Source organism: Antedon bifida, chromosome 6 (genome assembly GCF_963402885.1).
Source record: "Antedon bifida chromosome 6, ecAntBifi1.1, whole genome shotgun sequence".
Taxonomy (NCBI): Eukaryota; Metazoa; Echinodermata; class Crinoidea; order Comatulida; family Antedonidae; genus Antedon; species Antedon bifida.
In genome coordinates, this window is record NC_136231.1 from 19010124 (window position 1) to 19036136 (window position 26013).

General features: G+C 31.6%; 2 protein-coding genes across 2 annotated transcripts in view; one reads left to right on the plus strand and one right to left on the minus strand.

Annotated features, from left to right (window-relative positions):
* LOC144844452 (carboxypeptidase E-like) overlaps positions 1-26013 on the plus strand; it is a 231843-nt gene that overhangs the window by 81753 nt on the left and 124077 nt on the right. The window lies entirely within an intron of this gene.
* LOC144844450 (anthrax toxin receptor 1-like) lies at positions 16-24615 on the minus strand. Its single transcript, XM_078701375.1, has 15 exons — positions 24213-24615; positions 9091-9168; positions 8620-8691; positions 6915-7021; positions 6380-6453; positions 6043-6195; positions 5612-5672; positions 5256-5354; positions 4456-4522; positions 3703-3784; positions 3051-3146; positions 2587-2706; positions 2160-2288; positions 1712-1792; positions 16-1202 (listed from the first exon to the last, which is right to left on the minus strand). The coding sequence occupies exons 1-15, from the start codon at positions 24329-24331 to the stop codon at positions 1173-1175; spliced, it is 1368 nt and encodes a 455-aa protein (XP_078557501.1). The 5' UTR covers positions 24332-24615; the 3' UTR covers positions 16-1172.

The window sequence follows — 26013 nt, forward strand, 5'->3', positions numbered from 1 at the left end:
GCAACAATGGATGCGCGCTTATACAAAGCATTTTATTCATAATATACATCCTTACAGTAAATTATTATTAGGTTCATTTAGATACAAAACACAACAATAAGAATTAAAACTTAATGCTACGGGGCGCCGTTTGGTGCATTACGCATCTTTTTTAAAAAAATCCCTAAACGGCGCCCCGTATACAAACAAGTTTAGACTCCATAATATAAACAAAATGATGACTCAAACTTTTAAAAACCACCGATTGGTAAAAGGTTTATGCAGTCTTTCCGTCGCTGATTTAACAGTGTTAAAACAAATCCAGGAAATGATTCGGGCTGATGTCGTGGCCACACGGCGACAATCATGTAAAAATCAATTGTTTTAATCGCTAATTATACATCGGTATTATCTGGGTTGTCTTCGTAGGCCTTGAGGATAGCATTTCTAAGAAATATTGCATTACATAAAAAAAAAGCCTAATTGTTTGACGGGATGCTCCTTATGCTCTCCATACATACTTATCAAGATCAAGATTCTCAAGTAGACCTAGACGCTCTTGATAGCGGTACCACATAATACAATATCCAATGTACTTACTATACTGTAGCATACAACAAAATCTGGAACATGCATTTTGTATTTTTTTACCAATGGTATACATTTTCTTCTACAGGCGATAAAGCTGATGGTCGATCATGCTTTTATTTTTACATTAAACTATATCGCGGCTCACCAGGTCATTATTCAATTCCAAACAAACGATTTAACCGTTCTTTTTTAGTTTATAAAAAGAAAAAAAACTAATTTCTAATAAATGAAATGCTCTATAGCAATAAATTGACCGTATACACAATATAAAAATAACCATAAAGGTTGAAACTATACAATTTTACATGCGCATTTAACATTCACTCCATACATAAATTGATAATTATTTACAATAAATTAGCCACAAACATCCAGTATTTGCAGAAAATCAACGTCATAAGCAAAATGTTACATAAATAGATCCTTGTCTTAATGCAGCCAAGTACGGGTACAAACATTTTCAAAATCTTTTCGAAGTACGCTCTCATTCGGTGCTAAACTTTTTTTTACAGCAAAGATTGAGTCTTCTTGCAATCCGGGTTTTCTGGTATTGTTAATTTGAGTTTAAACAGCATTCAATACAAAAGATTCTGTTCGTTAATTCAGACACGCTCATGCCTACATAAACACCCCTAAAAAGAAGATCATACAATTATTATACGTCTGTAAATTGAAGATAAATGTCTTCATTTAGTAACAATGTCAGAAAACAGGTTACCCCAATTATAGTCGTGAAAACATTATTACTAACCAGATAATAAATATTTCAGGTATTTCGTAGTTTTCTATAGGCCTAGGCCCTAATACTGTTGATTTTCTTGATAACAATTTATCTTTATATGTAATCGAATGTTATATTTTGAATGTATCTTTTTATATTTGTATTAGGCCTACAATGTGCAAATGGAACTAAAGTTCCCCTGTTGCATTTGCTTTACTTCAGGATAATACAAATTACCTTATTACCAATGAAACATTACAATATATTTATTAGCCTAACACGGTAAAATCTACTACAGTATAAATACAGTATTGTTTAAAAAACTGTTTATGGACGTATTTTTGTTTTGTTTTAGTACTTTTGTTATTTTACTTGAAACTACCCGAGTAATGGGAAGTAATATAGGCCTATGTTACTAACCTTGTCTCCTTTACTAGGTCTCATAAAGGAAACTCTGTCATAGCATGATTTGATTGGCGCAAAACAAGCAGCAAACGAAGTCTAGAAAAATATAGATAATACAATTATGTAAAAGAATGAAATAAATTAAATCAGGTAAGAGTGAAATGTTCACTCTTACCTGGTTAAAAAAGTCTCAAGCTAAGTGGAAAAGCAAAGAAACTAATGATTCAAATAATTGGTATGAACACAAAAACGTTAAAAATGTTATTTTCTCTAGGAAGAGTTAGGGCCAAGGGACAATAATCAATGAAAGTGCAGTATACTCCTTTATAATATTAAGCCTAGAATTTTTTTTTTTTTTTATATCAAAAGCGAATTCGCTAAATGTGTATAGTTATTAATTGCATTAAACAATATTTACTATACTTTACTATGATTTAATTATGTATATCACTATTGTTGTTACCTTTGTTTTATCCCAAAGTGTTGGTTTGGCACTTTCTTTCCCCATTGATCTTTCGCCAAGGAGTCTGGCATCTTTCGTCTTTTCCAACTTAGAACCAGCCTCAGTACAACCCTTGTCTCCCCATTTCACCTACAAAAACAGTAAGTTTGAAATACCTTTCAATAGAGTCGAATCCAATGTAAAAGCAAGTAGATTGATAGAACTGTAGCCTAATAGTTTTAAATTAATTTATCGAATTAACAGTCACAAGAAAAAAAATTAGTAGGCTAATAACATAACATGTAAGGCAGAAGGTAACATTTAGGCCGGCTACATTATGTAGTAGAGCTGGCGAGAGTCTGTTGATTGAGGTTTTTCTGAAGATAATCTTTGGCTACCTGCCTAATCAATTCGAATCGCCCACGATTTAATACATTCATGTGCTTACCTGAACAGGTTTCATTCCTCCAACACCACCTCCACCATAGTACGATGCGTCCACTGCTGGCCACTTTCCATTCGGCTTCTCTGGAGGGGGTGGATTTGATGTGGCAGCTTTTGTCGCTACCTAAAGGAATATATTAGTGGTTAGGTTTGGATCGTAGTAGGCCTACTTACTAACTTTTCAAAATGATACTTTTGATGCTGTTTTTGGTTATGCTATAATATTATGAATACATTATTTAGTAGAATTGCCTTCTCAACTTTAGGCCTACTTCTTATGATATTCGCGTTCTTACATTATTTTGGTTAATATTATATCGTTAGGCTAATGATAATAATGGTACAGTATCAATAGTATTCTTCAAATTACAAATTTGAATTTATATTTTTAGGGGTTCCATGATATATATGGATAGTTTCGCCAAAAATTATAACTTATACTATAAATTACAAATCTCAACAACTTACTATACAACAAATCATGTTCCAAAACCACCAAAGGAGTAGTAAGGCCATAAGTAAGATGAATAGACTTACTCCCGTGATGATAGGCACAAGATCGGGCTAAAAGTACAAACAAAAGTCATATTAAGTATATATTAAGTATTACTCGAAATGTGGCATGGCTGTTTCTTAAACTAGTTTGACAAAAAAAGTGTGATATGCCCAAATATGGTAGTGATATACCAAAATATGATAGTGATATGACATCATCATGTCCATATATGGGCACACCAACTTGGTTGTTGCTTTAATCCTCGGTTCTATTTGCATTTATTACACAATTCCTTAACTTCTCAAGCACATAAAACCTGTATCATAAATGATTGAAGCAAATATTACAAACGTGTATTAGGAATTCATCGATGTTCGACAAGAATGAATAGCTTAATGGATAGTTGTCATTTACAAATGTGTATGGATTAAAAATTACTAGGAGGATCTTACAATGTAAGATAGATAAATAAGACTTAGGATACTAGCAAACACTTTAGTTAGGAAAGTGTATTTATTTTGAAATACATTAATTATTAGGTTGACTATTACAATTAGAATTTAAGTTATAAACAAATTAAAGTGTAAAATGATTATGAATAGTTTACGTTTATCATAATCTTACCTTCGTGCAATCCATCGCGTTTAATGTGACATTACTAGATATATACGATATTCCATTCACTGAAATTTGCATAACGACGAAGCTATAACAAAACATTCCAATGTGATATATTTTATTTTTTTTGGTTATTTTTTTAAGCATATCAAACTTTTATCAATATAAACCTTTAGGATTATAATATTATAACGCTTTTCATCAAGATCACATTTAAACGTATTTTAATATTGATGATGGATTATAAATTAATAAGGAAATTCAATTATACAACAATGCCCTCAAACTTTTGACCTCCTGTAAAGTATTCATAGCATAACTTATGAATTATTAACCTAATGTTTTCTTTAGCAGTTCACAGAGTGTTACAAAGGTATGCATTTAGAAAACAATATCATTGTGCTGTTGTTTCTTTGTTAAATACAATATCATGGGCTAATAATAGAAATACAAACAGCTGATGGAATTACACCTGTTCTTCTCATGTAACATTCAAGTGTAACCTTTTTCCTTTCGGGCACTTTTAGGTATAATATATATGGTAAAATATAGATAAGTTAGGAATGTATAATGGAAATCAAGACGAAAAAACATGAGTTTCTTATTAAATACTTCAATAAAATACATACAGGATTGTTTTCAGTATATTTATATTGACCTGTTATCTGGTGAATCTCAGAAAATGAAAATAAGTGCAAAAATACATTATTTAATATCAAAATGTCATTCTATAATACAACAAGAAAATGTTTTACTTACCTTCCTTCTGAAATCGGAGGAGCTTCACAGGTCATCTTTGTATCACTTAGGTAAGTTGGTCGAACAGCTAATAAAAACAATTTTACAAATTTATATTTTTGAAACTTGCATACCTTTTCATTTGAAAAATAAACTATTACATAACATAAAGAATGTTAAGGTTAGTCCTTTCAATAAAAATTGCTAAATGGTGTATACTTTATTATACATATTCGGTAATAAAAAGAAAAACAGAATAATAAATCATGTTTGCGAATGAAAGCATGATTTTTTGCAAAAATTTATATTTTTGAAACTTGCATACCTTTTCAGTTGAAAAATAAACTATTACAAAACACTGAATGTTAAGGTCAGTCCTTTCCATAAAAATGGCTCAAAGGTGTATAATTTATTATACATATTCGGTAATAAAAAACAAAACAGAATAATAAATCATGTTTGCGAATGAAAGCATGTTCGTTTTATCTATGTATTTTATTAATTTATTATTTATTTAAATTCTGCAAATACACAACAAATAAATAAAAGGCAAGAAAAGATCAAAGGTGCTAAACATGCTAGCTAGTCAATCCAAACAAAAAAAAACCTTTCGATTACGATAGATCAACTCTAAGGTGGTTCGACGGAAAAGAATGTTTCTATTGTGCATACAAACTCAGTTTACCGGATTCTGATCGGCTCTTGGAAACTCTCTCATTAAGCTACTTTGATAATACAACTAATACAAACTCAAGACAATCAATATTGTTATATTTTTTATCAAAGACAAAAAAGCACAATTATATATATACTATAATTACCTTGATTATCTGTATCATTGAGTTTGAAGTTACATATGACATGCGAGATGTTGTCAGTGTTTGTGAAGCCATTACCCTCCAATGTAACCAGAAAAGAAACTATAATTTAGAAATAGGTGTTACTATTATTAAATAAAAAACATGGTATAAAATCATCACAAACAAATGGTACAGATCAGCAAGTAAAATGAAGATCTGAACTTTTAATAATGTTTTATCGGCATATTTTGTTGGTTAAAAAAAAATAAGAATTACTACGCATAATAATGACAGATATAATGATATTTTACAAATACTCTTTTAGTTTAAAGAATCGGTATAGATAAACACTTTAATATTACAATTACAATGCTTACCATCTGAACAATATTGATTTGGGGTTGCCGATAAAATTTCAACACAAGACTTATTCACAATCTGTAAAGCAAAGCATTTTCGGTGTTATGATCTTTATTAGGTATTGGGACGATGGTAGTTAATCTTAGGCCTTTATGAGTTAATCTCCATTTTCTAAATTATAAATAAAGTATGAATTAAACGTGATGCCACTTTTTTTCTAAACGTGAGTCTCGTCTTTCTGAGGCCTAAATATACTGGGTGCTGTTTCGGACAAATGTATGTTACAACTATAAATACATATATATTGTGTAGTTTCAGAAGAATTGTTGTGTAGGCCTATACCAATTTATCTTATCAAATTGGTAATATGAGTTGGAATATAAGGTTGATAATGTGTCGAGCAAAGACAAATAGTGTTGGGCTTATGATATTTTAATAGGCTACTTACGACTCCGATAACATCTGGTAAATCAGCGAATGTATTGCCTCTGAACACGTGATCTCTGAACGGTTTATCCGCAATATGACGTAAATCAGCTGGCCTACTATCTCCGACACTGACGGCTATGATTGAAGCGCCTAGTTTTCGAGCATTATCTGCCTGGTGAAAAATACAATTTTCCTTTTATATATTGATAAATAATAGAATCATATAATGAGGGAAGGGAAGGATGAGTCACAGGTATGTGATGGTATCGGCATTTATTGAATATCAGTTAACCAATATCACCTAAGCAATGTTTCAACATATTCAAATCAAAGGCATTTTATAATATTTCACGTACCTCTGCAATAGCGAAAACAGAGTCGGTAAGTTTACCATCCGTTAATGTTATGATAACACTTGCTGTCGTATCACCTGAAAAATTAAACATATAAGTGATAAAGCTCATAAACAACGTATGTTAAAGATTAAATTTAAGACAATAAGGAAAAACATAACGGCATGTGTGAGGAAAAGAATGTCATTGTGAGTTGCATTTTCGTGTTTTCTTAAAACAATTATTTCAATCTATTTACTTTCACAATATTGGTAATTGAAAGTTAGCCTAACCAAGGGTGCTTGGACGCTCTCTCATGCCTACAAATGTGCTCCTTTATACACAATTTATGTCTAACTAATTACCATGTAAACTTGCAGCAGTCAAACATGTCAGCTTGAGGATTTAAAATTAATGAAAGTTAATAGTTTTAGAAAGGCATAACCAAACTAAACATCATTGTATCATGACTCTACTTACATTGACGGATTGAATAACGCTAAATGTGTGGCACATAATGGTAATACTGTTTATAAGCTGAGAAAAGCAAAGATCTTACTGTGTTTTAGAATCTGTTCGTTTGCATTCAATAGTCCTTGTTGCATATAAGTTCCTCCTTCTGGGGTAATTAGGCGCAATTGTTCAAATCCTTGTTTAATACGTCGTCTAAAGTAAAAAATAAATAAATAAAATGAACAATTGACAAAACTTTTGATTGCAAACTCGAGTCAAGAACAGTTTTCCAAAGTTTGCTAGTGTAAACATCGGTAAACTGCAGAAAACAATTTTGTCTGCAAAGTCTAGCAAAAAAAGACTAGGAAAATCAAACTAAGCAAACTCCGAGTTTGCAAACAAAATATTGGTAAAGTTTGCTGGCGTTGACTAGGCTTAAAAGTTGATGGTGTCTCTTTTACTGGAGGATCAAATGACTACAAATATTTTGTCGCTGAAATTCTCAGTTCTCTGTAAAGAACCTGCATGGCTTTACATTCTACAGATTAGCTTTATGTCAACTGATCTACTTTACAATTGTAAACGTCGACAAAGTGTGTTTTGCCAAACAAAGTGTTTCTTGCTACAGAAGCAAACTTGACTTTGCAAACTTGTGGGAAAAGAAGTAAAAGTTTGCTAGAATATAATCGTACAATTTTCCTTAATAGTCTGCAAAATCTTAGTTTGCCACTGTTTGGGGAAGATGACACGACTGGTTTATATTAGGAAACTTTGAAAAACTCTTTTTGCCAAACTTAGGTTAGGTTAGGTTTATATATTATTATTCATATAATGTGTATACTAGGTTATTTACGACAGTATATACAATACACTTAAAGATGTATTGTCCCCCTGAAAAAATTATTCTTAAACATTTTGTGTTGGATATGCCATTTTAATGTCACCAAATAGTTTATTTACCAAAAAAAAATGTCATTTAAAGAAAAAAATAGTCAAATTGGCTGCCAGCCAATGGGGTTTTGGTTGAATTTAACCATTTATTTTATAATTGTATAAGTGAACAAAATATTTTTTTCCAGTTTTTTTCTACAGAAATGATTAACTTTATTAAAGCTACAAAATAATCTATTCAAAGTCGGATTTTATTAATCTTTATTTTTCATGTTTTTGGGGGACAATACATTTTTAAGATTAAATAAAAATGTAATGAATTATCATTTAGTTATTTTTATTTAGAACAGCAATAGAGGGAATGACTCGACACGTATAATTAGATCAACAACAGGATCGATCGTTGTTAGAAGACGTTGAACTGAATGTTAAAGTTCATCAAAATACGGAAACTGATTCATTTTCTTATGAAGTAAAAACTATATCAATGTAAGTGACAGCTGAGTTAAATGCCAATGAAAGGAGGTAACCCTTTGGGCTAGGTTTGTTACAAAAAATGTGAAGTTTTGTCACAGAATTTGCCTATGAACATAATAATGAAGTTATGTGGATACAGTACCGACAGAACATGTAAATACAGAAATAATTGATTATATAGTAACACTTTTACAGAATGTTTGTTCCTAATTTTTTGGAGAGAGACAGAAATGGTGTTCTTGAACGTGCAGAACTGATATCAAAATGAATATTAATATTATTAGTAAATAATTTGGGATTGAACGGGGAAATCAATTTAATATATAGATTGATAAAAACAAATACAATGTCGTGAATAAATATATAATATTTAAAAATGTTCATGTAATCTGTTTAGATGAAAGTGGGATAAACCCACAAAAAAACAAATCAAGTGTACGTACTTATTTCCGGTCAAATGCATGACGGTCTGTGAAAGATCGGAGAAAGTAATGAACGCTACTCTGAGTTTTGGGCTGTAATCGGAAGGAGTATTAAATTATAATCGGCTTAATATAATATAAAACATCTTTAATATTTAATTATTTTTATCCATCATCTTCGCCATAATCGTATCACTATCATCACCAGTAACATTTTATAAAACATTATGGTAATTTAAAAATGATATCATCATCATAAACATCATCATTATTATAATTATTATTGTATCATTTTTATGATATCATCTTCATCACCGTCGTCGTTATTAAAGTTGGTATATTCCTTTCTTTTTTGTTATTGTCATAGATAGTGGAATAATAATCTGTTCATATTTTTCTATTACACAGTAAAATTCAAACGATCTTATTCTATTTCACTATCATCATCTTATCATTTCATTGTTTTAAATGATAACCGCCGTTAAGCCTTACTTTGTAAATTCGTTGTATATTTGTTCAACAAAATCAACAGTTTGTCGTTGAAAATTGTCAATTGACAGACTGGCTGATCTGAAAAAAAAATGTTATAACATTTTTATTCTGTAAATGTGTAAGGAGATTGTCATTCAATTCCGTACGAGAATCACCTGAAATTTTACATTGAAATTAGTATTAAAACATAGAATTAATGCATTTGTAAGAAATGCATTAAATCTTATAAGCCTGTTGAACAATTCTTAAAAGAAAATAAAAAGTTTAGGCCTAATATAGTCATTTTAAGGTCAGGTATTGTTGTAAAGAATAAACGCGAATTGTATTGTACTCAATGAATATTCTTTCATTCAATTACTAAATTTCATTGATTTAAACTGGGTTACAAATAATACTGACCTTGAAGAAAATATTGAATCATGTATTATTAAGAATCAAGTGGAATTAAAGAAGCTCTTTGAAGAGGAAGTGTGTTTTATGCAGAGACATTTTGATAGATGCGTTTAGCAGATCAGTACGCACAAAACACTTAAATAAACGAATACAACAGTTTTAATTCCTTTCTTTTAGTGTTTATAATTGCGGATTTATTTATTATTATTTATTTCGGATTTTAGGAAACCATATTGTGATTAAGATTGATATATAACAAATTGAGATTGAGAATTCCTTTTTTTTATTGTGAGAACAATAACAACAGAAAAGCTTTTAGTCTACCACAAATTATAGTGTTGTATTTGTTGTGGATTGCAAAAAGTTATAAGTAGACGTTATTAAAGACAAGTTTCTCACTTTAAAAGATAAAGTTAAACGTTAATTTACTTTTTTTAATGAGTTTTAACGGTATTGGAGGTGATGAAGCTAAATACAATTAGACGATTTAAAACATATGGGAGTGTTAACAAATATAATGAATTGATGTGATGATTGATTGGTCGATGAATGTTTCTTAGAAAGATATTTTCTAGAAGAGAGCAAAAAAACTAAACTAAAACAAACAAAAAACTACGAACATATGACTAAATACGTTACTTAATAGTACTATGATACAGTGGGAAACGTTGTAGAGAAGTATCTTCCATGTCGTCGAAAGATTTTAGAAATTGGATTGTTAATTGCTTTTTGTTTGTTTGAGAGATTTCCAATTTACTTGGACCATTTAGGCCTATATCCTACAGCAAAACCAATGACAAAACAAACCCACACAATGTAAAACAGTACTGTAGGCCTATAAGCAATATAAAAAACCTGTTACAATGGAATATTGCCAATAAAATAGGAAGCATTTAATGAAATAAACTTCCTATATATAACATAGTCCAAAATATGAGTAGTAATCACTGTGATTACCCTGCCTATTAATCTCATAACCTCCGGTCCAATCCCTTTGACCCAAATACATAACTTTATTATTAATTAATTTTTACTGTGCTCAACATCCAGGGTATGGCTATTGAGGATCCAATATTCAGTATAAGCCGTACGTCTTAAATACATAAATTCTATCAGATAATATTCTTCCTTCCTTTTATCCCTCATTTTGACTCACCCTTCTTAGAATTCTCATGTGATCTGTAATCACGTTTCTTATAGAAACGAACATCTTCTTCTTCACGAATCGATTTACACATTACATTGGGATGTAGTTACGTAATGATTAATGTAAGGAACCGAACATTTTATAATTGTATGAACATTTAATCCTAAACTTAGATCAAAACAAGAACTAATCTAGGATAGCAGGCCTAAGTATTGTAAGAAAAAACCATGCTAACAACGCCGTAAAGTCTTGCAGTAGAGGCTAGAATAAGAACATTTAAAAAAAAGTTAAAGTTAACAAATGCTAGGCCGGTGCGAACAGCATCAAAATGTACCCGGGTCACGTGCTGTGATATATTTTTGGGTTTTCAATGGGCTAATTAATTTACAATAAATGATAAATAATAAATTAGTAATATTATTCTTGATTTATTATTATTTATTATTTATTACTGGCATTAAAACAAATTGCTTTAGTAGGCCGACAATGAGTAGGGTGCCTCTTATTGAGTAAGGCGACGCACGGCATTTGGACTAATCGAGAAATAAATATAAATAAAACTGAATTACGGGTTAATTATGCATCATTCCTGGGTTGCTGAAGCAATGTAAACAAGATACGACGGGTATTTTTATCGGCAGGTAATGGGTATTTGAGAACGTTTTTGAAAGCTAACAGTCGAAACAGAAAGAAATTTGGCATTATATAAGTCATATTGAATTAGTGCGTAGACCTACATTACCCTTCTTTGGCCTCCATTATGTTTTATTTTATAAACAGGTAAGGAGTTAAGGTGATCGACCGTATAAACAGTAAAAACTACCAAGAAGTTCTGGTTGTTGATCTCGACATCAAGTAGCATAAATTCTAAATTTCGTCCAGAGTTTAGAAGATTATTTGCAAATGGTTTTTAATTTAATAGAAACAAGTAAACCATTGACACCGAATTATCTGCTTCATGCGTATCTGTTCGATCTATAAGTTTATCATGTGATTGGTTGGTGTATTGTTCAAGTAAGATTCTTATAATAATGAAGACAAAAAATTATCAAAATCAATGTTTACGACATGAATATTATTCTACAACAGTATTATTGACAAAAGTAGAACCCCCATTTTAGGACACAAACGAGAGGCTATACTATTACTACTAACCCATAAAGGACAATTTTCTGTGTCAGGAGATGTTCTACTGTATTCTGAAGGATTCAGTAAAATGTATAATTTCATATTAGTGTAATGACGTATCAAAAGTCATAATCCTTAGCGCGTACTGTAATGTGCTTATAACTCAGAATTAGTTCAAGTGTAATTATAGACTGATGTATTTCAATGACATTTGTTCAGTCATTTTAATGTCAATGGGGGTTTAAATAATATTAATACCTACTGAGGTTGCTACTGAAAAATCTCCTATAATTGTTGTTCCTAATAAATATTGTGATACGTACTGTAATGGTTTCAGTTTTCAAAACGCATAAAACAAACAAAACAAAAAGCATACACAGATGAACGCGTAAATTATAAAGTAATAAACAAAAACAGGTAAAGGAAAATTTAAAAAATAATTTAAATATAATAAAATAAATAGATTAAAATAAACAAATAAAAAATGAACCTGAGGACGATCAAAGCATATTGATCGAAACGTCGAGAAACTCAACAGTTCTTTTCAGAACTAATAATCCATGTACCGCAAACTTGACATTTGATTTCGCCATGCAAACTTTCAAACAGTATATATAAGTATAACAATATTTATACTATACAATTGTCAGGTGCAAGCAAGCCTGAAATCGACTTATCAGGTTGATTTACGCAACCATAAAATAATAATAATCGTATATCTTGATATGGTGGAGGAAGGAGAAAAGGGTAAAAGAAATATATAACGGGGGACAGATGCGTTTCAAACATACAGTCAGGTGCAAGCAAGCCTGAAATCGACTTATCAGGTTGATTTACGCAACCATAAAAATAATAATAATCGTATATCTTGATATGGTGGAGGAAGGAGAAAAGGGTAAAAGAAATATATAACGGGGGACAGATGCGTTTCAAACATACAATAGGCCTAAATATTACAGGCAATTGGGTTTTTTTAAACTGAGGTTACGTGGTGCAAATATAACCTGTATACATTGTTATTGTTGTAAATATTAATGAGATCATCGGAACAGACATCCAGCAACGTGGAAGAAGACAATGCAGTCATCATCGGATATAGTAAGCTTCCTGGATCCATAGCACCCAAGAGTCCATTTTGTAAAGGTCATTCCTACTTAACATAACCAATATGTATATAATTATATTAATTAGAGACCTGTTAATGACAAATGGTGGTTTCAATGCCTAACAATGTGAAATAGAATTTAAGCTGAATAAACCTAGGAAAATTCTGGACTCATGCATAATTCTTTGAAATTTGGGAATTCGTTGAAAGACAGAAAGCATGAAAACATTGTTGAATAATATATGACTGTATCCCCTGCATAATGGAATGATACTTTGCTTCTTTTTTTATGAGAGATTACACCTGAGTTCCATAACATACATTATTTGATAAATACATTTTAAAGCCTAGAAGAAGTACCCGATTGTAATTTTTGTTCGAAATATATATATATTCCTCATCTTTATCGTTTCAAATTAATTAATTAAATTTCAGTATATCACCGGGCGGTTTAGAATTAATGTTCTTTGCCTGATTTGTTTATATATATATATATATATATATATATATATAAGTATATTAGAGAGCCTACGTAATATATATCTAGAGCATTAGTTGAATTGACATGAAACATGTATTTTCTATGAGATCAAATCTACTTCACATCCGACGTTATGTGACGTTAAAATTAATTCAATCGATTTTACTGCAATGTTCATTTTGAGTCGTATCCTTATAGCATCAACAGGATAAATATACAAAGTATTATCAAAGTGTCGCCTAGAAAATCATGTATGAAACACTCTATGTTACATGTTTGTGATCCTAAAAAATATACTAATATCAACAGCTGTACAAGGTGATGAAAATGAACCCTGTATAACGGAATGTCATACATTACTGAACAAATCACATAGGTGTGGACAACTTTGACTTGTATACATTTTTCTTGACGATAGACTTTTAAAATTAATTTATTAAAATTACATTAAATCGAAATTGTCAGCCTTCCTTGAAAATGTCAGGACTACTATTATCATTTTTCGTGATTGCATTTGTATCCCCAACTTTAAAACTCAAAAGAAGCTCAGATGAATTAGTCTATACAAAGATTACGTGGAACTAACTCCAGGGCATGAGTTTATAACAATGCTTTCTAAATGCTCTCTGGTATTCGTCCCTTGGGTGTCGATACCATTAAGTGATTCTAACAAATACGCCAAGTAAAAATATCTTTTATACTATATACTATGTTACATATCAAATATCACTCTAAATAAACTTGTGTAAAGTATTATTGCGCTAAAATTATAAAAGTTATTTTGCAAATATCAAATTACTACACAAAACAAACACCTAACTTACTAATAATTGTAAAAAGAACAGAAACACAAGGAGAAGAGTTAAGAATGCTGTTGAATAAAATATAATACGTGGAAATGTTATGTTTCGAGACCTTTTCTTATTTACTGCAAACATTAGAAATAACGTCCAAAGGTGAATGTACAGTTAATGGACATGAGTCGATAAATAGACGGAAGTTGTTCTATTGTTAGTTAGGCCTACTCACTAACTCCAAGTTGTTTTATACTATAATGCATATGTGCATAGTTTTATAACAATTTTTTCTGTAAATAGCCAATTCTCTAGTTAAATAGCAAAACTTGTAGGACAACTAACATTTCTGCATGCACCAGCATGTGCTTAGGATCCTTCAACTACTTATTAATTAACTACTGTACATTTAGATTTAACATCTAGATAGTTTACAAATCTAAATTGTAAACTAGAATTTAATTCGTCACTTTGACGAATTATAGGTGATCATTTTTATCATTTTACTGAAATTAATTTTTTTTAAACATGCACGTACGTTAACATACGATCGGAAAATGTTGATGTATGCCATCCTATTATATGCTTATAGTGCTCAGTTGTGCCTATATGCCATATACAATATGTACAGTATATACTGTATATCTATATACAGTGTAGCATAGGTGAAATTACGGGACACACATGTTCTAATTTTTTGGCATGATGACGTTATCAAACTAAACTTTAAGATGACAATTTCGAAAGATAATTAATTGAGCAAAAAAATATAAGATTTGGAAAAAAATTTGGCACGTAGAAGCGCTGTGCGCGCTCTTTGAATTGTGTATAACTTTGACGAAAAATATGAAAAAACTACTTTTTCACTTCAACTGGCCATATGTTAACGTCACAACATCCGATAGGCTTAATTTTTATATGAATTAATATCTACATTTCATCAGCTTTCATAATAAATTATAATCATCAAGGTAACCCTCAATTCTGAAGAGCTGTAAGATATTCAAATTTACTGCGAAGGTGAAATTACACGGCCTACGTTATTCAAGTTTTTACGCGTGATGACGTCATTAAAATGAAGATAGTGTCAACTCATGATAAAGATAATTAATTAAGCAAGCACATACTGAAAGTTGTGCGAAATTCGAGCACACATAACCAAGATGCGCTCTGTTGAATGTGATAATCTACACAAAAAGATAACAAATCCTAATTTTTAAATTCAAGTGGCCATTTGATGACGTCAAAACATTTTGTACGTAAAATGTGTACATGAATTCATATCTACAACTCAATGGCTTCCAGAATAAGTTAAAAAAATCGGGGGTCATCTTGCATTCTGAAGAATTATTTTCATTTTAAAAAAGACCTGTTTTTCACCATTTTCAGAACTTTTGTAAAATTAATGTGCGCATTTTGTCATTTTTAACGTGCTCGTATAGCGTTATTTTAAGTCGGAACTGACTCAAATTTGGTGAATGTACTAAGGATGGTGAGTAGAATGAGATTTGTAAAAAAATTCATATTTTTTACGCTTTTTAAGTATCGCGCGCGCAAAAACGCATTTTTGCGCAGTAATTTTTTGAAACACGCAAATGCCCTAATTCATGCTCTAAATTGATCAAAACTTAATTTTGAGCGTTTTAAATTTTTAACGCGCGATATCACGCGCATGAACCTACGTGCGCGTGCGTTTTTATTTGCTAATATTTTTACCCTTGATCTGAAGTTTACGTGTAGTGAATTTCATTAATATGTGATAATGAATTATGGAGATATGATTGATAATGTGATTTCGCAAAATGGCGTATAAATGTCGTCGCGGATGAGTGATCACGCTGGAAAGCTTATTAGGATTAAGTTATATTATTTGAAAGATATTCTGAAATTTTTGTAATCATTGACATTAAACTTTTTGAGATAATTGTTACACAAAATAGTGTACAGAAACAATAAAAAGACTAGACATGTAACTCGTCACTTTGACGAGTTTGGTTTTCCGCCGCGCAAGTGGTGCAACATGAACGTGTAACGACGTACCTTACCGTACCGAACATTAAGGGGATAGGTTGAGGACAAAAGGAAGTGTCCACGTTGGCATTATGACCTGAACTGAAGAATATGATATGTTTTTATTGCTGAATTCTATTATTTTGATTCATATATAGTATACACAGTATAATCTGTATCTATATCACATACAGTGTAGAATAGGTGAAATTACGGGACCGGCTATTTATTGCAATTTTTAACATGGCAACGGCATCAAAATGAAATACAAAGATAGCAATTTCGGAAGGATATTATCTCAGCAACAACATATTAACGTGCAAAAGAAATTTGAATACGTGAAATATTGATGCGCGCTCTTTTAAATGCAATGAATTATGACGCAAAAGATGAAAATACGACTTTTTTCATTTAACTGGCCATATGATGACGTCACAACATCCGATTGGCAAAATTTTCACATAGTTTCGTATCTACAATCCAATAGCTTCCAGAAAACGTTGTAATCGTGATTATCAAATTTTATTCTTACGAGCTATAACAGATTAAAATTTACTGTAAAGATGAAATTAATGCCACACGTAATTTAAATTTTTAGGAATGATGACGTCAAAAAAATTAAAATATTTATAATTCATGCGAAAGACAGTTGATTGACCTAGACAATATCAAAATTTGGGTGAAAATGGAAAACGGATAAGTGGAGATGCGCTCTATTCAATGTGGTAAGCTATGACGAAAGATACAAAAATCCTAAATTTTATATTAGCGTGGCCATACGATGACGTCACAATGTCCGGTTAGCCATATTAATACCTGATACGATATCTACAACTCATTAACTTCCAGAAAATGTCATCCACAAAAAGTTGACCGTCTAGTTTAGAAATTACGACTGTTTTAAAAAAGGCATATTTTAAACGAATTTTTTAACCTTTTCATAAAAAACGCGCGCAAATTGTCCAATTCGACGTGCTCGTATGACGTATCTTTAAGTCGAAATTGTTTAAAATTTGGTAAAATTACTAGAAAAGGCTGGAAAAACATAAATCACGCGAAAAAAATACGTTTTCAATGCTACGTGCGCACCGCACACGTAAAAATGTGCGCACGCGTGGGAATTTTTGACATGCTTAAAACGACATGAAACGCGTAGAAAGTTGATTATAAATGAATTTTGCGCATTTTGAAATTTTAAATGCGCGTGCGCGCGTAACTTTGTGTAAAACACGCAATTTTTTTCCCACAGAAATTTAGCGCATAATATAAATTAAACTTTTGCAAAGTTTCAAGTTGAAATGTTATTTGGTTGTCGAGCTATGTTAAATACGAGAAAATCGTTAAATCGCGCGTACGTCACGTTGCGCAATTGTAAGCATCATGAAAAGCTTCGCTTGACGACGTTACATAAATGTCAAAATGTCAACATAGTTAAAAAAATGTTATGTTTGCAAGTTTTAGAGAAAAGCGTTACACAAAAATCATACAGAAAGAAAGAAGATGAAAACTAGAATTTAATTCGTCACTTTGACGAATTATAGGTGATCATTTTTATCATTTTACTGAAATTAATTTTTTTTAAACATGCACGTACGTTAACATACGATCGGAAAATGTTGATGTATGCCATCCTATTATACGCTTATAGTGCTGAGTTGTGCCTATATGCCATATACAATATGTACAGTATATACTGTATATCTATATACAGTGTAGCATAGGTGAAATTACTGGACACACATCATGTTCTAATTTTTTCGAATGATGGCGTTATCAAACAAAACTTTAAGATGACAATTTCGAAAGATAATTAATTGAGCAAAAAAATATAAGATTTGGAAAAAAATTTGGCACGTAGAAGCGCTGTGCGCGCTCTTTGAAATGTGTATTACTTTGACGAAAAATATGAAAAAACTACTTTTTCACATCAACTGGCCATATGTTAACGTCACAACATCCGATAGGCTTGATTTTTATATGAATTCATATCTACATTTCATCAGCTTTCATAACAAATTATAATCATCAAGGTAACCTTCAATTCTGAAGAGCTGTAAGATATTCAAATTTACTGCGAAGGTGAAATTACACGGCCTACGTTATTCAAGTTTTTACGCATGATGACGTCATCAAAAAGAAAATAGTGTCAACTCATGATAAAGATAATTAATTAAGCAAGCACATACTGAAATTTGTGCAAAATTCGAGCACACATAAACAAGATGCGCTCTGTTGAATGTGATATTCTACACAAAAAGATAAAAAATCCTAATTTTTAAATTCAAGTGGCCATTTGATGACGTCAAAACATTTTGTACGTAAAATGTGTACATGAATTCATATCTACAACTTAATGGCTTCCAGAATAAGTTAAAAAAATTGGGGGTCATCTTGCATTCTAAAGAATTATTTTCATTTTAAAAATGCATTATTTTTCACCATTTTCAGCACTTTGATGCAATTAATTTGCGCATTTTGTCATTTTTATCCTGCTCGTATAGCGTTATTTTAAGTCGGAACTCACTCAAATTTGGTGAATGTACTAAGGATGGTGAGTAGAATGCGATTTGTAAAAAAAATTCGCATTTTTTACGCTTTTTAAGTATTGCACGCGCAAAATATTTTTTTTGCGCAGTAATTTTTTGAAACACGCAAATGGCCTGATTCATGCTCTAAATTAATCAAAACTTAATTTTGGGCTTTTTAAATTTTTAACGCGCGATTTCACGCGCATGGCCTTGAAACGCGCAAGTTTTTATTTTCTAATATTTTTACCTTGACCTGAAGTTTACTTGTAGTGAATTTCATTAATAAGTGATAATGAATAGTAAAGATATGATTGATATTGTGATTTCACAAAATGGCGTATAAATGACGTCACGGATGAGTGATCACGCTGAAAAGCTTATTATGTCTAAGTTAAAGTATTTGAAAGACATTGTGTAATTTTTGTGATCATTGCCATTCAACTTTTTGAGATATTTGTTACACAAAAAGTGTACAGAAAGAATAAAAAAAAAAAAAATAAAAAAAAAAATAAATAAAGATTTCATACAATAACAATAGGTGATCATTTTATTCTAAATGATCACCTAACTAGACATGAAACTCGTCACTTTGACGAGTTAGTTATCCGCACCACGACAAACGCCACATGCACGTCATACATTGGAATATTGCACACAGATAAAGATTATGGCATTATGACAAGAACTGAAGAATATGATATGCTGTTAGTGCTGAATTCTGTCAATTTTGTGTCATATAGTATATACATGCAAACAGTATAATCTGTATACATATTACATACAGTGTAGAATAGGTGAAATTACGGGACCCGCCATTTAGAGAAATTTTTAACATGGCGACGGTATCAAAATGAAAAACTTAGATAGCAATTTCAGAAGGAAATTATCTCAGGAACAACATATTAACGTGTAGAAGAAATTTGAATACGTAAAATATAGATGCGCACCCTTTTAAATGTGATGAACTATTACGCAAAATATGAAAATACGACTTTTTTTATTCAACTGGCCATATGATGACGTCACAACATCCGATTGGCAAAATGTTTACATGAATTCGTATCTACAATCCAATAGCTTCCAGAAAACGTTTTAATCGTGATTATCACATTTTATTCTTACGAGCTATTACAGATTAAAATTTACTGTAAAGATGAAATTAATGACCCACGTAATTAAAATTTTTAGGCATGATGACGTCATAAAAATTAAAATATTTTTAACTCATTCGAAAGATAGTTGATTGACCTAGATAATATAAAAATCGGGGTGAAAATGAAAAACGGGTAAGTGGAGATGCGCTCTATTAAATGTGATGAGCTATGACGAAAGATACAAAAATCCTATATTTTATATTCGCGTGGCCATACGATGACGTCACAATGTCCGGTTAGCCATATTAATGCATGATCCGATATTTACAACTCATCAACTTCCAGAATATGCAATAAAAAAAACTTTAACCGTTTAGTTTAGGAACTACGACTGTTTAAAAAAAGGCATAATTTTGACAAATTTTGACGATTTTTTGAACTTTTTCATCAAAAACACACGTAAATTATCCAATTCGACGTGCTCGTATGACTTTAATTTTAAGTCGAAATTGTTTAAAAGTTGGTAAAATTACTAGAAAAGGCTGGAAAAACATAAATCACACGAAAAAAATTGTTTTCAACGCTACGTGCGGACCGTGCGCGTAAAAATATGCGCGCGCGTGGGAATTTTTGACATGCTCAAAATGACATAAAACGCGTAGAAAGTTGATTAGAAATTGACTTTTCGCATTTTGAAATTTTAAACGCGCGTGCGCGCGTAACTTCGTGTGAAACATGCCATTTTTTTTCCACAGTCAGTTAGCGCAAGATATAACTTAAACTTTTGTTAAGTTTCAAATTAAAATGTTATATGGTTTTCGATTTATGTTAAATACGCGAAATTCATAAAAACGCGCGTAAGTCACGTTGCGCAACTCTGACGTCATTCACAATTGCGGGTGCACAACTTCACGTGAATGCCCACATGTTGACAAAGTTATAAAATGTTATGTTTACACGTTTTTGAGTTACGCGTGACACAAAAATGACAGAAAGAAAGAAGAATACAGAAAAAAAAAAAGATGATGAAACAGGACAGTTACAAGGAGTTATCCGCTGAATGCGGATAACTAAAAAAGACTAGACATGTAACTCGTCACTTTGACGAGTTTGGTTTTCCGCCGCGCAAGTGGTGCAACATGAACGTGTAACGACGTACCTTACCGTACCGAACATTAAGGGGATAGGTTGAGGACAAAAGGAAGTGTCCACGTTGGCATTATGACCTGAACTGAAGAATATGATATGTTTTTATTGCTGAATTCTATTATTTTGATTCATATATAGTATACACAGTATAATCTGTATCTATATCACATACAGTGTAGAATAGGTGAAATTACGGGACCCGCTATTTATTGCAATTTTTAACATGGCGACGGCATCAAAATGAAATACAAAGATAGCAATTTCGGAAGGATATTATCTCAGCAACAACATATTAACGTGCAAAAGAAATTTGAATACGTGAAATATTGATGCGCGCTCTTTTAAATGCAATGAATTATGACGCAAAAGATGAAAATACGACTTTTTTCATTTAACTGGCCATATGATGACGTCACAACATCCGATTGGCAAAATTTTCACATAGTTTCGTATCTACAATCCAATAGCTTCCAGAAAACGTTTTAATCGTGATTATCAAATTTTATTCTTACGAGCTATAACAGATTAAAATTTACTGTAAAGATGAAATTAATGCCACACGTAATTTAAATTTTTAGGAATGATGACGTCAAAAAAATTAAAATATTTATAATTCATGCGAAAGACAGTTGATTGACCTAGACAATATCAAAATTTGGGTGAAAATGGAAAACGGATAAGTGGAGATGCGCTCTATTCAATGTGGTAAGCTATGACGAAAGATACAAAAATCCTAAATTTTATATTAGCGTGGCCATACGATGACGTCACAATGTCCGGTTAGCCATATTAATACCTGATACGATATCTACAACTCATTAACTTCCAGAAAATGTCATCCACAAAAAGTTGACCGTCTAGTTTAGAAATTACGACTGTTTAAAAAAAGGCATATTTTAAACGAATTTTTTAACCTTTTCATAAAAAACGCGCGCAAATTGTCCAATTCGACGTGCTCGTATGACGTATCTTTAAGTCGAAATTGTTTAAAATTTGGTAAAATTACTAGAAAAGGCTGGAAAAACATAAATCACGCGAAAAAAATACGTTTTCAATGCTACGTGCGCACCGCACACGTAAAAATGTGCGCACGCGTGGGAATTTTTGACATGCTTAAAACGACATGAAACGCGTAGAAAGTTGATTATAAATTAATTTTGCGCATTTTGAAATTTTAAATGCGCGTGCGCGCGTAACTTTGTGTGAAACACGCAATTTTTTTTCCACAGAAAGTTAGCGCATAATATAAATTAAACTTTTGCAAAGTTTCAAGTTGAAATGTTATTTGGTTGTCGAGTTATGTTAAATACGAGAAAATCGTTAAATCGCGCGTACGTCACGTTGCGCAATTGTAAGCATCATGAAAAGCTTCGCTTGACGACGTTACATAAATGTCAAAATGTCAATATAGTTAAAAAAATGTTATGTTTGCAAGTTTTAGAGAAAAGCGTTACACAAAAATCATACAGAAAGAAAGAAGATGAAACTAGACATGAAACTCGTCACTTTGACGAGTTAGTTATCCGCACGACAAACGCCACGTGCACGTCATACGTTAGAATTTTGCACCCAGAAAAAGATTATGGCATTATGACCTGATCTGAAGAATATGATATGTTGTTAGTGCTGAATTCTGTCAATTTTGTGTCATATAGTATTATACAGTATAAACAGTATAATCTGTATACATATTACATACAGTGTAGAATAGGTGAAATTACGGGACCCGCCATTTATTCCATTTTTTAACATGGCGACGGTATCAAAATGAAACACTAAAATACCAATTTCGGAAGGATATTATCTCAGCAACAACATATTAACATGTAGAAGAAATTTGAATACGTAAAATATAGATGCGCGCTCTTTTAAATGTGATGAACTATGACGCAAAAGATGAAAATACAATTTTTTTTGTTCAACTGGCCATATGATGACGTCACAACGTCGGATTGGAAAAATTTTGATATGAATTCGTATTTACAATACAATAGCTTCCAGAAAACGTTTTAATCATGATTACCGCTTTTTATTCTGACGAGCTATAACAGATTGAAAGTTACTGTAAAGATGAAAATAAGTGACCCACGTTATTTACATTTTTAGACATGATGACGTCAAAAAAATTAAAATATTTTTAACCCATGCGAAAGGTAGTTGATTGACCTAAAAAATATCAAAATCTGGGTTAAAATGAAAAACGGATAAGCGAAGATGCGCTCTATTAAATGTGATGCTCTATGACAAAAGATACAAAAATCCTATATTTTATATTCGCATGGCCATACGATGACGTCACAATGTCCTGTTAGCAATATTGATGCATGATACGATATCTACAACTCATCATCTTCCAGAATACGTAATAAAAATAACTTTTACCGTTTAGTTTAGAAACTACGACTGTTTTAAAAAAGGTATAATTTTGACAAATTTTAAGGAATTTTTGAACTTTTTCATCAAAAACGTACGTAAATTATCCAATTCGACGTGCTGGTATGACGTTAATTTTAAGTCGAAATTGTTTAAAAGTTGGTAAAATTACTTGAAAAGGCTGGAAAAACATAAATCATGCGGAAAAAATTGTTTTTAACGCTACGTGCGCACAGCGCGCATAAAAATATGCGCGCGTGTGGGAATTTTTGACATGCTCAAAATGACATAAAACGCGTAGAAAGTTGATTAGAAATTGATTTTTCGCATTTTGAAATTTTAAACGCGCGTGCGCGCGTAACTTCGTGTAAAACATGCCATTTTTTCCTCACAGTCAGTTAGCGCAAGATATAACTTAAACTTTTTCTAAGTTTCAAATTAAAATGTTATATGGTTTTCGATCTATGTTAAATACGCGAAATTCATAAAAACGCGCGTAAGTCACGTTGCGCAACTCTGACGTCATTCACAATAGCGGGTGCACAACTTCACGTGAACGCCCACATGTTGACAAAGTTATAAAATGTTATGTTTACACGTTTTTGAGTTACGCGTGACACAAAAATGACAGAAAGAAAGAAGAATACAGAAAAAAAAAAAAAAAGATGATGAAACAGGACAGTTACAAGGAGTTATCCGCTACTAAGCGGATAACTAAAAAAAGATGATGATGATGATTTCGTACAATCACAAGAGGTTTTCCTGCAACTTCGTTGCGGAAAACCAAAAAAAAAAAATAAAAAAAATAATAATAAAGATTTTATACAATAACAATAGGTGATCATTTTATTCTAAATGATCACCTAATTACTGATAACAAGTTTCCAAGTTCACAAGTTTAAAATTGATAATTAACTTACTTGTCGAGAACAAAATAAAGATCAAAACCACCTTGGCATTTTGCTTTTTGACTTAGACATCCTGTAAATGTACTTATGACAATACAAAACAATATTAGTATTCCTTTCCTGCAGTCCATATTTGCAACAGAGTGTGGATATCCGTTAGTTTCGTCTGGGATAATACCCACTGCAACTTAACTTGTCGTTGTTTTGTGCGATGTGATGGGAATTAAAGCGATTCTCAACAGTGCCTCTTTACACTTCACACATGCGCATTTATACCGTTTGATTCCTCACGTAGAAAAATGATAGGTGACATCTATGTTTGATTGGAGATAAGATGACGGGAAGTGTCATCATGTTGAACTTTGAACCTCAAAAGATTCACAAGTACAGTACACCGGAGTCCGGTTGTTAGTAATCGAACAGCAAGGTCGGAAGTTGAAGAAACCCTGGGATCCATAGGTATTTGTTAAGATCCCCTGAAAAGCTAAGAAATATTATTATGATTTCATCATGTTCTAAATATAGAAATACCAATCATCAAATGACGGTATAGGCTATCATGTATGAATAGATATGTATTGTTCACAATAATAGGAAATGATTTTCATTTCAGTTCAAGGTTATTATAATAACATGGTAATCTTGATCTTGTATACATTGCTATAGGCCTATCGACATTAAATACTCGGAAACAAATGTACGGTAATACGATTATTAAATAATGCATTTCACTCTCTTTGAGCAACGTTTCACTCTCTACCAACGATGCACTCTCTTTGAGCAATGATGCTTTTCAGTCTCTTTTAGAAATGAATCTCTTCACTCTCTCTTTTAACTCTTTCAGCAATTATTTTAACTCTCTTTCAGCAATACTTTTAACTCTCTTTCAGCAATTATTTTCACTCTCTTTCAGCAATTCTTTTCACTCTCTGAGCAATTATGCGTTGCACTCTCTTTGAGCAATGACGCTCTCCACTCTCTTTTGAGTGATGATGCTCTGCACTTTCTTTCAGAAATGATGCTTTTCAATTCATTTTCTCTTCACTCCTTTTGTGAAATGATCTTTGAAATGATCACTCGCATGAAGTATGATCCAGTCATTCTCTTTAAATGATGATGCGTTTGTGTCCTTGAGAAATCAAGGCAACATTCGAATTTCAGAGTTGCTATGTCACTTCTATGTTGGTTTGTCTAGGCCAACGATGAGTCTAAGAAAACATTGTTTATGTTTAATCAAAGTCCGGAAATGAAAGATGTTAGGACCGGTAGGGCCTATACCATCATCGGGACCATCATGTTTTAAAAGAAAATTAACCACAACCATCGGATCAATGTGCATTTTGATTACATCGTTCCGTTCTACTTACCATAGTAAAACCATATATAGGCATAAATAAACCAAATTACCCTTTGTCATAACCAAGTCATATGAAATTTTTAAAAAGAGCTTATGTGGTCCCTTTTTCTGTCCCACTTTTAAAAATAGAATTCCGTCTTTGTTTTTCGTTTTTGTTAAGGCTTAGAGAGCCTACGCGGGAAAGTCGCCACTAAGGTATCTAACAATAAAAACCAAATTAAAAGGAAGAGTTGTTAATTGGCGTATTAGGCATTATAGAAATTGTTTTCTTTTCGAGAAAATAACAATTAGAAAACGTTTTTCTTTTTGACATTGAATTACTGTTGCATAAGCTTTATTAATTGATACGGGTTCCAATTAATACAAGGCTAAAGTTAAAAATAAAATCATGGAAATATTGTTTATGATTACGTGAGACGTGATTAGAATGATAATAATTTGTTTTCAAGGTATCAT

Excerpts from the sequence above, each read along its gene's own strand:
- LOC144844450 (XM_078701375.1), bottom strand. The coding sequence starts at position 24,331 with ATGGACTGCAGGAAAGGAATACTAATATTGTTTTGTATTGTCATAAGT. Across the intron at positions 9,169-24,212 it reads CTTTATTTTGTTCTCGACAA|ATCAGCCAGTCTGTCAATTG; the intron begins GTAAGTTAATTA and ends TTTTTTTTTCAG. Across the intron at positions 5,355-5,611 it reads AAATCAATATTGTTCAGATG|TTTCTTTTCTGGTTACATTG; the intron begins GTAAGCATTGTA and ends TCTAAATTATAG.